The sequence below is a fragment of the Stegodyphus dumicola genome, chromosome X1 (genome assembly GCF_044657685.1).
Source record: "Stegodyphus dumicola isolate Sdum_Otavi_A_Nest chromosome X1, ASM4465768v1".
Classification (NCBI taxonomy): domain Eukaryota; kingdom Metazoa; phylum Arthropoda; class Arachnida; order Araneae; family Eresidae; genus Stegodyphus; species Stegodyphus dumicola.
In genome coordinates this window covers 13,195,068-13,213,891 of record NC_140780.1, presented here as the reverse complement: position 1 = coordinate 13,213,891, position 18,824 = coordinate 13,195,068, and the positions used below count along the sequence as shown (strand labels likewise).

Below are 18,824 nucleotides of genomic sequence, written 5' to 3'. Positions count from 1 at the left end.
GATATCACCCGTATGGACTGGCCAGCATTCTCACCGGACTTGAATCCAGTAGAGCACGTGTGGGATATGCTTGGTCGACGAGTTGCAGCCCGTCAACCTCCTCCTACATGTCTACCGGAACTTCGGAGAGCATTGCTTTTTGAGTGGTGTAATATCCCCCAAGATCAGATCGACAATTTGATACTCAGCATGCCTAGGCGTTGTACGGACTGTATTGCATCGTCTGGGAGACATACAATGTATTAACAATCATACCAACCATGCAATATTGTTTTTTTGTAAATAGATTTTTTTTTTTGTAATATGCTCCAGGTAGAAAAAAATCGCTAATTTTTTGAATAATATCCAACATATAGTATCTTTTTTTGCTCTTTACCTTTTGTTTAATAAATAAGTTTTACAAATAAGTCAAATTTGTTTTGCTTCTAACTCTTCCTTTGCTTGATTTTGCATTATCCTTAATTTATGGACATGAGTGTAGAAAAGCATTGCAAATTCCGAGAACTCTTGCATTGAAAGGTGGAGATCAGAAAAGCTACCAACAGTTTTACGAACTTGAAAATGCAATTAAAGGCTGTTGACGATCAGCAGGAAAAAAATAAGGTGAGAACAGTTATTTGTAAAATTTAAAATTTCATAAGGTATGTGAGTATAAAACTTTTTATAAAAAAGTTTTGAAAATTTCTGAAAGTCTGTTGATGATCAGTACGTAAAAATAAGGATAGAACAGCTCTTTGTAAAATTTTAACTTTCAGCAGATATGTAAGCATAAAATTTTTTATAAGAAAACGTTTAAAGAAATTCTGAAAGGTTTAGCGCTTTCCTAAAAGTTTTTTTTTTTTTTTTTTTCTGCTCTTTCCCGCTCTCGCTGAGCTTGCAGTCTATCAATGTGCTCTCGCATTCACGCCTGTTAACTTTGTTTTGCCTTTTTAGCTTTATTATTAAGCATTGTTTTCTTCGTACTTGCGCAAAATGCGGTTCAGAAACAACAACAACAACCAAAAAAAAAAAAAAAAAAAAAAAAAAAAAAAAAAAAAAGCTGTATAGTAGCATATATATTTAAAAGTTTAAAATTACCACTACAGTGTTAAGTGTTGGCGTACATCTTTATATTTTTTAAAGTTTATTTTCAGTTTATATTTTATCATTATACCAACATTCAGTTTTCTTAATAAGATTACAAACCATTTTTTTGTCTTTTTGTTATTAAATTTTTATGTGCTAACTTTTTTATTAAATATCATGCTCTTCACATTTACGCCACATAAAATTCAATTCAACAGCAAAATTACAAAATATTTAAAAACGGCACACCATTAAAATTTCTGGTAGAATGTTATAGGTTGCCACACATATTTTTATATTCGCTATATTATTTCTTTAAAATCTAGCCGCTCACTCGCCCAGCTGTTTAAAATAGTTATCATAGAAAAATATATAATGATTTTAAGGAGTCCAAATATTTTAATTTCATAAAAAAACTGAATATTTCTAACAGGACTTTAATGCATATTTGCAAAATCAATCACATGAAAAGTAGAAAAAAATATTCTTAAGAACTGTGTTTATTGCTTTTAAATCGCTTAATTTATTACCCAGTCACCTCCCAGATAAAGTATAATAGTATCTTTGTCTCTTTTGAATGGCATTACGCTGGTGCGGGCAAGATTTCATTTCCGGTTGCGGCAACATATTACTTTTGATTTTTTAATCAAAAATTTATTAAAGCTTGTAGAGTTCTTAACTCCTTTTGTCTAAGACGAACGTCGAGGAGCCTAGTGACCTATGTAGCAACTTATCTTTGAATTCAAAACAGCTAAGACGTAGACTGGAGAAGGGTTAAATTACCCTTTTATTCACTCAAATAAGAATAACAATCGGCCCCTTCTCGGGCTTACAACAAAGCCTCTACTCGGGTTTTAACTCAGAATAAGAAATAAGAAACCAAACTATAATTAACTAAACGAGACTTAGTCGAAGCTAAACACAATTATCTAACGTAGTTGGCCCTTAAATTAAACTAGCCGATGAATATCAAAAGGCACGTAATATACGGCCGAGCGTAACAGCTTCAAGAGTGACTTAGCCAGAAGGCAAACACGCGCTATATTTTGTAAAGCTTGTAAGGTATATTTTAATTGTATAACAATTATTTTAATTTCGAAACGCTTTCCTATCAATTCTTGCTTCCACTTACAGCTCCGTATCAGAAGGATATTTTAGAATCGCGTTGCATGCAAATTAGTTAGAAGAAGTATTTAAGGAAGGTTCAACTAACTTCGATAGAGAGTGATAGGAAAAATAATCACTTAAATTAAAATGAAAATGGTTAGTGTAGTTAAAAAAATTTTTGCCAAATTTAACTGTTGAATGCTTAATTTCATTGAAATTCCTTTTGGCCTTTCAGTTATAATCCGTGAAACAGAGAAGGCCCATTACAAGCACTGAAGCGAAATTTGCATTATTAACCACATTATGTGATCCAGCGTTGTCTAGACGACATTATCCATGAAACCGTGCTTGCTGTAACTTGAATTGCTGTTGGGGTTTATATGATGTTTTAAAAGACATTATTGTTATTTTCAATATTATGAGAAAAAATTAACTTGTTCATTCATTCATTATTTCAGCTCTTTTGAAATGGAGTACTCATTAAATGGAACCATAGAAAGCGGTATGCAGGGACTGATGCACTACATAAAATCAGCGATAGAACAGGGAATCGACGTGAAGAATTACATCGTAAGTATACATTTTCGATATATATGTTATTATATACTTGTATTTCAGATGCGTATCACTGAGTTTCTCAGGTGATTGATATACACTGCTGATTACAATTATGATTGGAAATGTGTGTGAAAAAAATATTTCTACGACTGTGCCAGTTTATATTACAAATGCATTTTACTTTTCAGATAACAAATTAAATACCATGGATAGGTAAAAACATATTGATATATTTGGAAGGCAGCAGGGGTAAGGGCAACTTAAATTCTGATATGAGCAGTTATGGCTATTATTCTACAGATCGAGCTCGGTGCTGCCGTATCGTCTGGCAGTATAAAAGTTTCATGTAATGGCGTTATACAGAGACATACATATATAGGGTATTTTAGGTTAATTACCGCTTATTTTATGATTTTGAATTGTACTGCCACTTCATTTCGTTAGCTATCACCAGGATGTAAATGACATACGTGTATTTAAAACAGAATCCTTGAAAGTTTTGGCAGCAACACTGACCGCAGAACTATTCTCTCGTCCAAAACTCCTACTTAAGCTTTTGGCGTTAACCATTTTGCTAGCCTAAATTAGTCGCCCATTTACTAAATTTGAGCCAACGTTCGTTAGGCTGTTTGCATCGTACACTATATGATTACTTTGAATTTCAAGTTTGCATTTATCTTAAAAATTTCCCCAAGCTGCAGAGATTTAGACTGCAAGCACAAGCAATGCATTAGTACAGTTAAAGTTTTAAACTTTCTTCCGACTTTATTCGCCTGACTGTCTCAACAAGTATTAAGATAATTTCTTAATACTTCTTAATACTTACTAGCACAGCAAGAGATGTGATTTCACATAAAAGAATATCCCAAAAACATACATGTACGTTTAAATGATCTCTCTGAGGTACTTATTGCTATGACAAAAGTTGATAGATCCTCTTCATAGAGCATCATACCAGCCAGTATTTGAACCTATCTGCGAAAAGTATGGATCTGAACTGGTCTTCAGTCTATTTCATATGGTTGCTTTCCTCTTTCTTGCTACATGACAATTTTGAGTGAGTTTATTTGATTATACACACCAGGTGTATGTACCTACCGGGAGGGAAAGTTTTATGCAGATTTCCCTCCTGGTTATGATCATTTCCCTCCGTTTAGGATTTTCTGACGGAAATCGTCTCGTATTCATATTTGCGCCCACACCGTACATGTTGCTTGGATTGCTCCGTGTAATATGGCTATGAAACTCTCGCGGGTCATACACATAAGTTATCTTATCTGTTAGATGTTGGCACATCGGTATCGTTTTGATCCTGCACGCATTTCGCCCATCACTCCTGGAAACCATCAGTTTCATATTTGCTTGACAGCGATCAGATTTCAAGCAACAGGAGCACCAGTTTAGAGGTCCAATAATTCGCACTGACGGTACGCTACAATTCTTGTTGCTACAATTGACTTAAACGTTTCGCGCAAAGCAAAGCTGCCCAGATGGTATAGTGGTTAGGGGAGCCTACTGCGATACCGAAGGGCCCGGGCTCGAATCCCGGAGAAAGCATGGATGTTTCTATATGTAAAGTGTCTTTGTGGCATGGGGCACTCTAAATATATGGCGAGCCAAAAGTTCTATCGAGAGGTTGCTGGTAGGGAAAGAGGGATGAGAGACCCTCGGACCCGTCTGTCCCGGGGTGCTCTCCATCAAAATTGGAGGCGGATCTGAGCGAAGTCGTACTGTCGTCTGTATGGAGCCCAAGGCTCTAGCCAACGACAGGCGCAATCTTGCTCTCCTTGCCACGATGAATTTCGTGAGGTTGTTTTGATGTTACTGTCATAAAAGTGAGAAAAGTCTCCTCTCTCCACGCAAAGCAAAATATATTCAATAAGCATGTGAAAAATTTGCAATCTTTTCGCTTTTACACTACTTTAAGTTGGTGATGCTTATGATGTAAACATGCAAGATTGAGTCAGAGCTATTCAGCAAATTCCAGTATAAAATCGAGGTTTTGACGGACTTTATTTTGCGGAAAGTCCAGATTTTTAATCTGTTGTACGGCAATAGGCCAGACGAAGAAATTATTCAAATAATTTTGCCGCGACTCCTACCACAAGCTCAAGATTACTTCGAGATTCGAAATCAAACAAGTTGGAAAATTTACCTGAACCAGCCACGAAGTTCCAAAGTGTACGCGTGGCAGAAAAAAATCAATTGTCAGGTTTCGGCGAGAAGCCAAAAGAGCGAAGTTTTAGGCCAACGGTTCAGAAAAAACGCAGTTAGGACCGAAGAAGAAATTTGATAAGAAATGTTTGTTTTCGTTTATTAGATTACGGCAAAGCATTCGAGGGTTATCTGCCTTAAGGGAGGGATGCCTTCGTGGAGGACTTTTTAAGGGAAACTGGCTCGTATACACGTTACACAATGGGAAAACCACGAAAACAGACATGCAGCCAGCCCGTTCGCGGGATTCAATCCTCGGTCCGAACTACTAGTGTTCAGCGACGTTACCGCTCGGCCGTTGGTGGGCTGATAAGAAAGAAAAAATTCAACCGGGAATAGCAGGGGCAGAAAAGAATTAAACAAAAAGTAGTGGTGGGACCAGTCAAATTAAAATGGGGAGCCGCGGAGAGGGAGCAATCAGCCCAGAATAAGGAAAATTCATCAGAAATTAAATTAAATACTGTAGTAATAAAAATTTGGATTTACCAATAGTGCAAGTTTTGTTAAATAATATACCTGCTCAATCTCTGATTGATACAGGACCCCAATGCAATTTCATTTCGGAAACTTTCTTTAAAAATACTTTCGTAGACATTGACTTTCTAAATTAGGCGGTGACAAGGTTATCGCCGCACAAGGGAAACACTGCACATGCCTCGGTAAAATATTACTGCATCTACAGGTTGTAAAGTTGCGCGCCTCCAACCTGCACGCAACAAAGTGGTGACTGCTGAAACTAGAAATTAGACAGTCTTGAGAAGGGTTTAAATCCCTTTTTATTCAATTTTAGAAATTACAAATGCGTGCTCTTGACGCTCACAAACTACGCCGACCCGGCGGTAAAATAAAAATAAGAAACTAAAAAGAGATAATAACAAGAGACTAACTACGAGGCTCTCTAAACGTAACTAACCTCACCGCGTTCTAAAGTACCGCTGATAATTCAGCAAACTCTGAATATTACGTTGAAAGATTAACACTTTGCCGAGGCAAGCACACAGGCCGAAACGCGTGGTTCTTCAATTTCTAACTAGCCACCTCCACACTCGTGAAGCAAGAAAGCAGCACTTCGAACTCGTTTCTTTTCTATTTAACTCAGAATACTTCCGCTCATAATTTGAATCCTTGCGCGTTCTACTAAAATTTACATACTCTGGCATTGGCAGTTCCAGGGGAAAGTAAGGCTTGACAGGAAAGATAGTTTAAACTTAAAATAAATGTTAGTTAAAATAAATATAAACCCTACATTTGCCGCTGCCAGAATTTGGAAAACTTGGAAGCAGGTCCTACAAACGACCTGTTGTAAAGTTTCTACAATTCTGAACTAAGTTTTAAGAGCCTCGTTTACACAAAAAAATCTTATGTCACAAAAGGTATACTAAATTTCTGTAGATACTTATTTAAATCTCTCTTCTTACAGGAACTTTTCCTGGACTTCAGCAATCAATCTTGTTCTTTTCCTTCCAGCATCTGGAAGGAATAAGTATCAGTATCTTTCTAAATACATTATAATTTACACTTTTTTGACACTGAAAAAATTTTTGTTTTTAAACGATTTATTTTCCTTAGTTACTGCTTAATTCACATTCATTCAAGTATTCAAACATTAATTTAACTTTACCCTGGCTCTCCACCATGTGTGGTGTCAAACGGGAATATTCGTGTTTTAGTATTGCAACACTTCCCCTAAACACAATGATTTGTTAGAATTCAACGACCAAATAGACACACCTTACTCGACATTCTACAACCCGATGAGCTACTTTAACATTCTTAAAATTCAAGTGTAGGTGGAGAACCCTACAAAACACATTCATTCTAACTTCCCCCTCATTCATCTTTAGACATGCAGGCTTTCGCTCTAAAGCATCATTTTATCTTCAGTTTAATACTTAAATTCGAATTCATTGCTTTTAAGCATTTACTTTTAGCATCTAAAATTTTATGCTTCTAGACTAAATTCTACTTTTACATAACTTTGAAGTATTTACATATATTTACAAAATTCTAATACATATGATTTTTACAATTTACCATAAAATGAATAAGAGAAAAATAAATTTTTACTTTACTCATTCTTCGCCAAGCTGGCGGCACTGAAACTAAAGTTCTTATTAATACAAGAATAAAGTTATTTTTATCTTCGGCCAAATTTTGGTTTTAACATAACAGAATTAGTCTTTCGACCAACAGAAACTGCTTGTTCTTAGATTTTGTACTTAAAGAAAATAATACTTTTGCCTTAGCTAAATAAAGTAAAACAAAACCAAGTCTCAACCGAGACACATTGACTTTCGTCAAAACATAGAACTTCGTATTTACGCATAACATTTTGGAACAAAAGAAAAAAAATTATGGAAGATTTTAACTTATCTTTGAGTTTTCGATGATTGGAACTCCGTCATTCTTTTCTGGCAGAACTGTTCCCACGTTATAGGTTTCATGGACGTTAATCTTCTCCTTAATGACCTCCGAGTGTCGTCCACATTAGTTTTTCTTTTTCGTCCTCTGCATGCTGGCCTCTTGGAGTAGTAGTCGTCGGGTTGCTGTCTTTTTCGTTTTTCCCCTGGACGGCTGGTCTTGGCGTCCTCCGGCCTGGAGTCATGCTTGAATTTCTTCTGTTGGTGCTGGTATTTTCGTTCCTCCTGCTGTCTTTTTATTTTCGGGAACGGCGGCCTTGTTTGCACCTGACTCTCTGGCCCTGGGAGCGTTCTCCTTGATGTATAATTTCTACTGCGATACGTTGTAAGTGGTGTTTTCCTCTTTACCAAGGTTTCTTTACGCGGCGGCTTTGCGTTCTTGTTTTTCTTAAATGCTGGAGTCTCAAAGTTTTCGTTTTTTCTTTTGGGTACCGTCGTTGTAGAAGGGCTAGGTCTCTCTTCAGTTCTCTGCTTCTTGGGTGGTGGAACGGGTGACGTTATTTCTGGACCTTCTACTTCTTTTAGGCTTGAGTCCTGCAAGAAACTTTTAAGGATTTCAAAATCATTTTGATTATAGTATTTTTTCACCTGGTCGGGACTTGCTTTACAGATTTCCCCTCTCTCGTTCTTAAGGTACAATACGACTCCTTTGATTTCCTGAATTACATAGGGGCCTTCAAATTTTGGAGCTAACTTTGCAGTAAAATTTTTGGGGCACTTGATAAAGAATATTTCCCCTTCAATACTTTATCCCCAACTTTAAAATCTGCTTCACGGCGTTTTCTCTCGTAATATACGTTTTGCTTATTTCTTGCCGTATCCGAGCTTTTAAGCGCCTGGTCAATAAGTTTTTGCACATCTTTCTGTTTAAATTCTTGCTCTCTTTGTTGCACAAAGAATAATTTATCTAAAGGCGTAATTAACTTTCGGCCTAAAAATAATTCTGCTGGGGTTTTTCCCGTAGTATCGTGATTTGCCGTTCTTAAAGCATAAGCTAATTCATTTATGTAGCCATCCCAGCGCTTGTGATGTGTGCTAACGTAACTGCGAATTATTTTTACAATGTTTTTATTAACTCTTTCTGCTATGTTTGCCTGTGGTCTATACGGAACCATTTTGATATGGCGTATGCCAAGTCCAGTGCATATGTTTTCAAATATTTGACAAATGAATTGTTTACCGTTTTCGCTAATGACTTTTATCGGTGCACCGTATTTTAAAATGTATCTGTGTAAGAATGCATCTGCGACTGTTTTGGCTGACGCGCGTTTAAGTGGAACAATTTCTGTACATTTTGAAAAATGATCTACAATTACTAAAAGAAAACGATTTTTATTTAACTCGCTCTGGGGGAAAGGACCAAGAAGATCTATGCCTAAAATTTCCTTCGGAAATGTAGCGCGAATGCTATTTGAGTACCCGGCCGGGCTGTAATTAATATCATTTATTAACTGACATTGATTGCAGGACCTGACATACGCAGTTACTGTTTTGTATAATTGCGGGAAATATACCGCCTCGCGTACCCTTTTTAAAGTCTTTCTGACCCCTAAATGACCCTCTGTTTTCGCGTCGTGTAATTCCTTCAAAATGCTTAATCGAAGCGAGGCTGGGATGACTGGTTTGTACTCGAGATTTTCGTTTGTTGTTTTCGTATAAAATAATAAATTATCTATTATTTCATAGTTTTCTGCTCTATTTCTTATCGCATCGATATCTGTATGTTCAAAGCTTTCGGGGTCTTTCAAATATGCATAGATACTTCCAAATTCAGGATCAGCTTTCAGTTCAGTGATAATTGTATCTCTAGAATCTAAAATTTTTGAAGTCAACACAGCGCATTTACGTTCATTACCTTCATCGTCCAGTTTTATACGAGAAAGTGCGTCAGCTACATTGTTTTCCTTACCGGGTTTGTATTTTATTATTAGATTATATTCTTGGAGTTTTAAAGCCCATCTTATTAACCTGGGCGTTAGGTTTTTCCCCGAGTAAAGTCTACCAACAACCGCATGATCCGAAAAGACTGTTACTGGCGCTTTGCCGAAATAAACTCGAAATTTGTGTACAGCCATTAATACGGTTAATGTTTCTCTCTCTATAGCTGTATAATTCCTTTGTGTGTGATTCAACGTTTTACTAAAAAATGCCAAAGGATGGCTATTTTGCATAAGATCCGCACCCACCGCATAGTCCGACGCATCTGCCGCAATTTCCAGGTTTTCGTCCCCCTCCGGGAATTTCAAATAAGGGGCATTGATGAGCGCTTCTTTTAATCTTTCAAATGCGGTATTTGCTTCCGCTGTCCACGTGAATTTACTTTTCTTTCTTTTAATTACTAACAGGGGTTCAACAATATTAGCGAAATCTTTTATGAATGACCGATAATAAGAACATAACCCAAGGAAAGAAGAAAGTTTCTTGGCGGTGTTGGGAGGTGGGAAATTCTTGATTGCTTTTATTTTTGAATCTTGAGTTTCTATACCCTTTTGCAAAATTTTATAACCCAGATATTTAAGTTCTTTAGTTGCGAACTTGCATTTTGAGGCGTTAATTGTAAGACCAGCCTCTTTTAATAATTTAAAAACTTCTTCTAGATCTTTAATATGTTGTTCCAACGTACTACTGGTTATAATTATATCATCTAGATAGATTAAAGTTGATTTTCCTAGGACAGGCTTTAGAACAATGTCCATAGCTCTCTGGAATGTTGGTGGGGCCCCACACAACCCAAAGGGCATGCGTAAAAATGCATAAGTGCCCGATTTTGTTATAAACGCGGTTTTATGTATGTCTTCTGGTCTCATAGCTATTTGATAGTAGCCAGTCCAAAGTAGTCATGTATCTAGTAGATTTAATATTTCTAATAATTTCCTCTATAACCGGCAAAGGGTAAACTGGGAATTTAGTAATACTATTCAGTTTTCTGTAATCGATAGCAAACCTCCAAGCCCTTTTATCCGAAGGAGGAAACTCGTTCTTTTTCCTACATAGTACGACTGGACTCGCGTACTCACTATTTATGGGCGTTATTATTTTGTTCTTTAACATTTCCTGAATATGTTCTTCGATGATTAGGTCTTTTTGTTTATCATAACGATACGGTTTAGTCCTACAAGGTTTTTCGGCAGTTAACTGTATCTCATGCGTAACTATTTGACAGCTACCAGGCCTTTCTGAAAACAAATGTGAAAAAGTACTCACCACTTGCTGGATGGCTTGACTTTCATGGTCATTCAAATGGCTAAGGTCAACTTGCGGTTGTTCCACTGGTTCCACCACCCTCTGGTCCATCTCCAGCACAATAGAACTGTCCTGAAAATTCAATTTGGCCCTCGCGGCCCTTAAAAACTCCATACCTAAAATAAGAGGAGTTTGCAAATGTTTTACTACAAAAATTAATACTCTGAAGCTTTCCTCTTTTACCTGTATGTTTAATGATAATTTCCCGATGCAGTGACAGGTTTTTCCTTACGCCGCTATAATTTCTGTGTTTTTGTTTTTAAATAATCGTAACCTATAAAAATTCTTTTTGAAAAATGTCTCACTCATAAATCTCCTTTCTGCTCCTGTATCGATGAGGGCTTCTACTGGTACATAGCCAACCAGGACTTGTATAATTGGTAGATGTGAGTTCTTTACGATGACCGTATTTAAATGTCTTTTTGAGGGTTTTTTTAAAACTTCCGAGGTCTAGACCCTCGCTTTCACAGGCCCCTCTACTCGTTTAAAGCTTTCCTTTCAACTTCTGCCTTCTGGGTACGCGGACGTTTGTTTTCGAATTTCCTTTTTGAGCCTTGACCTTCGAGGTTCGATGAGTTAGCTTGATAGCTCTTTTCCCCATAAGAGCGGTTTGCATTTCTGGTCTGCTCATTTGAAGATTGCCTTCGGGTACTTTCAGAATACGATGCTCCTCTAGCTTTTTCCGCTATTCTGCCATTTTGAAACTTCACCGCCAATTCGAAGAGCTCCTGCAATGTGCTTGGTTTCTAATTTCGAAGTAGTCTTGAAGAGCAGGTAACAATCTTGGTAAGATTATTTTAATAATCTCTGCGTCGGGTTTCTTCCCATACAGCATATCCGTCAGCTTAATTTTTCCCAGAATAAAGTCCGTCAACTCTTCTATATCCCGTTGATAGAAACAATATAGTTCGGGTTCTAGCCTTGCTCGATCTTTCACTATGGGGAAGGCCTTTAATAACGATTTTTTGAAATTTTCAAATGTATATGTCTGGCCTCCAAATTCCCCTAATAAAAATTTGCCTATATTCTTCCACCATAGCGCGGCCTGTCCTCTTAGTGCAGATGTGGCGATGACAACTTTTTGTCTTTCAGGCACAGGGTAAAGCTGAAAGTGATTGTCGAGGCTTTCTAGAAATATCGCCACCGAATTTTTTCCGTCGAAATTGACTTTTGGTTTGATTGACGCTCTCAACGTCTGGACCAGGTATCCAAATCCTTCCAATTGGCTTGCCATTTCTTGTTGTTGTCCCGCGGCTTCCATCCGATTTTCGGCCATTTCAGTTCGACAAGTGTTCGGGCGCCAATGTAAAGTTGCGTGCCTCCAATCTGCACGCAACAAAGTGGTGACTGCTGAAACTGGAAATTAGACAGAGTCTTGAGAAGGGTTTAAGTCCCTTTTTATTCAACTTTAGAAATTACAAATATATGCTCTTGACGCTCACAAACTACGCCGACCCGGCGGTAAAATAAAAATAAGAAACTAAAAAGAGATAATAACAAGAGACTAACTACGAGGCTCTCTAAACGTAACTAACCTCACCGCGTTCTAAAGTACCGCTGATAATTCAGCAAACTCTGAATATTACGTTGAAAGATTAACACTTTGCCGAGGCAAGCACACAGGCCGAAACGCGTGGTTCTTCAATTTCTAACTAGCCACCTCCACACTCGTGAAGCAAGAAGCAGCACTTCGAACTCGTTTCCTTTCTATTTAACTCAGAATACTTCCGCTGATAATTTGAATCCTTGCGCGTTCTACTAAAATTTACATACTCTGGCATTGGCAGTTCCAGGGGAAAGTAAGGCTTGACAGGAAAGATAGTTTAAACTTAAAATAAATGTTCGTTAAAATAAATATAAACCCTACAAGGTAAAAGACGAAATCCTTAAAGAAATTTTCTTTGTAGTAAGAAACCTGCAAGCAGCCTTAATTCTATGGGTAGACTTCTTAAAAGCGGCAGAGGCTCATCTTAATTTTTGTGACTATGTCCTATGAGGTATTTCTCCCACGTTTTTAGCGTGCCTTTGTAGTGTAATGGTTCTGCACGCTAGGCCGGTATTCGAGAGGTCCGTGGTTCGATTCCCAGCGAAGGCGTTTGTTAATTTTTCATCTTGCCTGCTTCCAAAATACCTAATGTCTCTACAGTGGCTCCCGAACTAAAAGGGTGTGGATGATGATTCTCCTCAACCAGGAATTGGCGATTGGGTCCCCTAAAAAACCTCAGTCGCCCCTTAAAAGGGGGAACATATAAGGTTTTTCTCCCGCCTTCCTGGCGTGCCTACGTGGTGTAGTGGTCAGCACACTGAGCCGGTATTTCAGAGGTCCGTGGTTCGATTCCCCACGAAAGCGATTGCTAATTTTTCATCTCTACGACTTCCAAAAATCCTAATGTCTCTACAGTGGCGCCCGAACTAAAAGGGTTGTGGATGGTGACTCTCCACACCCAAGATTTGGAGACTGGGTCCCCTATAAACCCCAGTCGCCCTTTAAAAGCGGGGGTATATGAGGTATTTCTCCCACCTTCTTAGCGTGCCTTCGTGGTGCAGTGGTTCTACACGCTGGGCCGGTATTCCAGAGGTGGGCGGTTCGATTCCTGGCGAAGGCGTTTGTTAATTTTTCATCTTGCCTGCTTCCAAAATACCTAATGTCTCTACAGTCCTATAGATGAAAAAAATCGAAGGCGAAAAAACTCAGCTCCAGTGCTTGCCTTGAGCCATCTGCAGCCGGAAGACAAGAAGAAGTTCAAAGCATTGGCAAACAGTATTTCAAATCTTTTTGATGATGAACCGGGATTTACAAATATATAAATCATGAAATAAATACTGCTAATTCGGCTCCTGTAAGGAGTAAACTGTATCGGTATGATACGGTTAAAGAAAGCATAATTGAAACCCATACAGAAGAACAGTTAAAACAGGAAATAATAACGCCTATCAGTAGTTCGTATGCGAACCCCGTCGTATTGTGTAAGAAAAAAAAAAGAATCTCCCACCTAATAACGACAAAGCATGGCGCTTCACCGTAGATTATAGAAAATTGAATTCTGTTACAAAGTACCTTTCTATCCCATCCCATAATTGAAGAAATAATTCGAAAAATTTAATCTACAGAGTTAATGACGACTTTAGATCTTATATCCGGGTATTTTTAAATTGGCGTGAAGCCTGACACTGCATGCATGAAGATGTACCTAAAACTGCATTGATGACAATGTTTGCTGTCTACGCTTTCTTAAGAATGTCATTTGGATTATTTACTCGTTATAGCGGATCGTTTTTCTAAATGGGTTGAAATAGTCCTCTTGAGAGAAATGTTGACTAGAATAGTAAAAAATTCGTTTTAAAATAAATATGTCCTAAAATACGGAGCTCCGTTAAAATTAATTTCCGTCAACCGTAAACAGTTTGTGTCCTAAATATTTGAAGGGTTAGGTACAGGACTTGTCACATAAAAATGGTACTTTATCGGCCGTAATCCAACATAGCAGAACATGTAAACAATAACATAGTGAAAATAATATGCTGTTACGTGAGAAATTATCATAAGCGCTGGGATAGCGGGACCACTGAGTTAGCGTATGCATTAAGAACAGCGAATATGATACCACGAGGAAAAGTCTAGGCGAGCTATTCTTAGGCCGAAAGTCAATTACGCTGCTGGACAAATTATTTTTGTAGAGAAGAGATCCTCGCAATTCCAAATGAAAGATATCCAAATGCCAATAGATGAAGCAGGTGAAAGTTTAGACCAGGCAAGGAAGAAACAAAAATGTTCCACGATATGAATCGTAGATATGCAGAGTACAAGGTGGGAGATTAGCTTCTCAAAATAGAACATTTCTTATCACCGGCAGGGGGCGAGCGAGTTACCAAACTTTGTCCAAGGTTTCAAGGCTCATACATTATTGAGAGAATTAGGGAAGCAGTGGTCGATTTGAAAAGTAAAGATGAGGAACAAGTAGTTACAAATGTGGATGAAATTAAATTTTAGTATGATAGAAATAAAATGGATAAAGGTAATTTACAGGAAAATGAAGGCGATAATGCGGACGCCGCGAGGAGCAGCGATGGCGTGCAAACTCAGACGGAAATACAAATGCCATCGACAAAAACGAAGGCAACTACAAACATAGTAGAACATGCAAATAAAGCCAGAAACCAAACAGAGGCACGGAAGCCGAAAAGGCTAACATGCAGTGTTTCCAGGAAGCAACATGACCCACCAAAGGATGTACCAAAACGTCGAAAAAGAATTCCAGTAGCAGACTCAAAATACGGAGGGGATTCGATGTCAAGACGGTTAAGGAACAAGCGTCCAGCCGAAGAAGCTGCGGAGGTGCCAAGAGAAATCTAGCGTGACAGACTGAGTGATCGAGAGATAGAAAGATGAGCGGAGAGTTCAACGAAGCGGAAGCAAGTAACTGACCCAGCCAACATAGCTCAGGACAAAAATCCCAAGGTTCCGGGAGGCGGCAACGAAAAGGAAATTCAACGGAGATGAGGAAAGATGCCAAGCACGCCAACGCAAAGGGTCAAATAGATAGAAACGTGGGCAAGTAGGAAAAAGTTTGTCAAGAGACGTATGGAGGAGTACCAAAGAACGAAAGTAGTAGAAACTTATTTTGTGATCTGTAAGAAGTGCATCTACAGTCCCATTCGAAAAATTACATACGCAGGGTTAATTCCAATCGTCATCTGTGGTAAAATAAGTATACGCAGCACAGCATTTACTATAGTTCTGATTTAATTTATTTTTTAGAATGAATTGCTGTATATCGCTGCCGCGAAATTAGGTTAACGTGCATCCACTGATGATATCGGTTATGCAACTATAGTAGATAGCACCGTTATAATTCTACTCTCACTATATCTTGATAAGGCACATTATCAGTGCTGTTATGGCACTGATTTCGAGCTCCTTATTCTAATTTCGACCTAGAATGTTTAAGTTGATACTTGTTTTAATCTTTTCGCTGCACATTAGTATATTTTTGCAAGTTTTTGCACACATGCGATTAGCAGACAGAACAATAATAATTCCATTGACATAATGGTTAGCTGTTTTGTTTTTACGTCTATAAAATTCAACGCTCGTAAATAAGAGTTCACAATAAATGCTTTTAAAAAAATTTTGATTTATGAAAAGTTTAATTTTCAAGCCTTACGCTTTTTCGAGAGACGAAGAGTAGTAATTTCGCTCAGAGGAGCGCATAATTGATTCAAGAAGTGTCAAAAATGGAACTGTCATGCGACAGAAGTAAAGATAACGAAAGGAAAAAATAAATAAATAGCTGTAAACACGATAAAGAAAGTTCTGAATTAATAAAGTAGAAAAGTTAAATACAGTTGCTAAAAATATACAGTTATATTAACTTTCTAATGGATTTAGAATTGACTTTACAGTAAGTCTTTAAGTATGAATGCGTTACGTGAGAAGTGACTTCAAATAAGAATGCTCTAAAATACCTGGTTCAAATAGAACGCTCCGATGTATGAGCACTTCCCTCGTCTTTCTTGATCAGATACAGTAGAAACCATTCTGTATAAAACTGAAAAACTACTGTTAGAAAGAACGGGAAACTAAATCGTTCGAGTTTTACAAATTACTCGTAGAGGGTATTTGTATACCGCGTAACTTTAGTTAACGGATAGAAATTTTGTATCGAGTGACGTCAGTGGATGCTGGCCGGCCAACCATCCGTCTTTAACCGTGGCCTTCGAGAACAAGGCCTTACAGCTCAGTGACGTAGAGCGCGTGACGTCAGTACAGAGAGTGCACCCTTCTTTGGGTTTGAGGGCAGCGTTGGGTCAAAGGTTATTGTTAGTCGCCATTGCTACGAGAGAAGTGGTTGAACTGCAATTATTGACCTAAAATCTTGGTATATACCGTGCTTTTTTCGTAGTCGGACACTTTAAATTTGAGTTTTCTTGCAATTTGTGAGTTGTTCCAGAAACAATATAATGTCTTACATGTGTTCAGTGCCGCGATGCAACTGAAATTACAATACATATTTTCGCTTTTCCTGTTGATGCAGATGTGAAAGTGGATACGTGCAATAAATCGGAAGGACTTCATTCGGACTAAAAACAGCAGGGTGAGGTTTCATTACTATGATTTTATTGATATTTAAAGAAAACTAGATTAAATATTCGATGCGTTTACTATGTCTATTTTTAAAGCTAAAATGATTTCTACTGAAAAACTAGTGTAAAATATTAAAAAAGTAAACAATAACTAGTGTAAAATATAAAAGCAAACAATAAACTAATTAAGTCCATACTACTACAGGATTATTTAATGTATTGTAAATTTTGTTTCACGTATTGCTGAAACGCTGTGCATTATGATTATATATTAATCATATAGCATTAAATGATTTGTAATATCTAATTACTTCAGTTTTATTTTTAATGTACTTGTCATTATAGATTTAAAGATTTAAAAGTAATAATGTTTTTCATTTAAAAGTTCAAATTTGTGTTATCATTTTTTTAAACTTTTTTGTCATATTTTCAAAATTTTTGTGAAAATCGTAATTAATATTATATTTTTAAAAATATATAAACAAAACTTGAAAACAATATTGTTACACCAGTTGCTTATAAAGCTTAGACTTTTTCCCCCCTAAAATTTTGCTGTTACGTTTTTTAAATTAAACTTCATACATTAGCAAAATGCTATATTTTTAAAAGCTATAGAGTATATGATGTTTTAAATGGATGGAATAGAATAAACAATTAAAAAAGATTAAATATACTGGGAGAATGAAGTGCTTTTGCAAGGGACGTCCGGTATCCTATATTATCATTGCACTTTCCTGATCTGATATAGGCTTTACCACGTGTGCTTCGGTAACGAGATGTGGGAACCTCGGCTAACTGCCTTGCATATTTTAAAATTTAAAACGTAATTCTGAAGTGTGTTCCTTTCAAAATGTTGTCTATTAAATTTTCAGAGAATTATTATTTTTTCCCCTTTACAATTCCTTAAGGATACACATAATTAATCCAAAAAATCAAAACTCACACCTAGTTGCAGGCACAACTTTCGATCTAGAGAGCTACGAAATTAACTATTCTGATCATAAACTCTAAAGTGGACATATCAAGATTTCGCTAAAGAGTAAGAATTCATATCGCAATTAAGAAAATGTTTAATAAAGACAGTCGGCAAAATTAAAGTAAAATGATTTTCTGTGCAGATTAAAAATAGATCTTTGCTTTTTATTCTGTAAGAATCTGGATCACAGTAAGTTTAATAATTATTTTAATAATAACAATAGCGCCATTTGACAGTTTAAAACAATGCTGACATTAAAAATTATCATTAAAAAATAAATTTTAATATATTTATATCGTTAAATAAATTATGAAATATTCCTTTTTAATATTTAGTTTATTATAAAAGATCTTCTACCCTAAAATTTGTTTAAACAATAAATGTAATAACCGAAAATGTTAGTTCTTTCATTTTATCACCATACTGAAGAAAATTAAATATTATTTAAAAAAGTCTGGAAGAAAAAGTTGGTTCTTGTAAAATGCTCTTTTTTTATTCATATTTTTCATGTTTACATATGAATGAAAAATAATATGCAATGTTTCGTTTGCAGTTCGAAGGAAAGTTTATCCAATCTATGGAAAACAAAATGGGACTAATATAAATAATTATTGATCATCCAGGTGAAACTTTTTATCAAGTATTAAGAAAAATAAGCTCTTAAAGTCTGAAGTCTTAAAGCATGAATATATAATAAATAAATATCATGCTTTAAGACGTGATAGTATCATTTATTTATAACGTGATAGTATCATTTATTTAATGATCTCCTATTTACTTTACATCAGAATAACATAAAATTAGCTTCTCTGATAAATTAGCGCGCTGTGGGTTCACTAGCTTCGAATGCAGAAGAGAGATTTCTTCGCACTCCTCATCGTGACGTCACGAGAGAGCTGGACGGCCTGTTTCTCGAAGGTCACGCTTTAACCAGGTTGTTGTGTCTCCCCTCGTCGTTCTCCCGCCCCGCTTCAGAGAGACCCAGGAGCGAGAGAAGGTGCAAAAATCGCGAGACAGAATTCGGTAACCGCTCTCTCAGTTGTACCTTGCTCCGACCTAGTGGCAGGACGTGCGACGTGCATAGGGTTCCTCTGCCGTCCTGAGCATTGGAGTTTTTTACTAGTAACCTTGCGCTGTTGTGTCCAGTCATGAGCTTG

General features: G+C 36.9%; 1 protein-coding gene across 3 annotated transcripts in view; it reads left to right on the top strand.

Moving 5' to 3' along the window:
- Positions 1–18,824, top strand: part of LOC118181767 (uncharacterized) — a 43,224-nt gene that overhangs the window by 9,740 nt on the left and 14,660 nt on the right. For 2 of the 3 annotated variants that reach the window (XM_035350958.2, XM_035350957.2), the window contains exon 2: positions 2,631–2,742. In XM_035350958.2, the coding sequence (XP_035206849.1) occupies positions 2,641–2,742 (102 nt within the window). In that variant the 5' untranslated portion in view covers positions 2,631–2,640. Of the gene's footprint in view, positions 1–472; positions 604–2,630; positions 2,743–18,824 lie in introns of those variants that run through there. The other variant, XM_035350959.2, reaches the window with a different exon arrangement.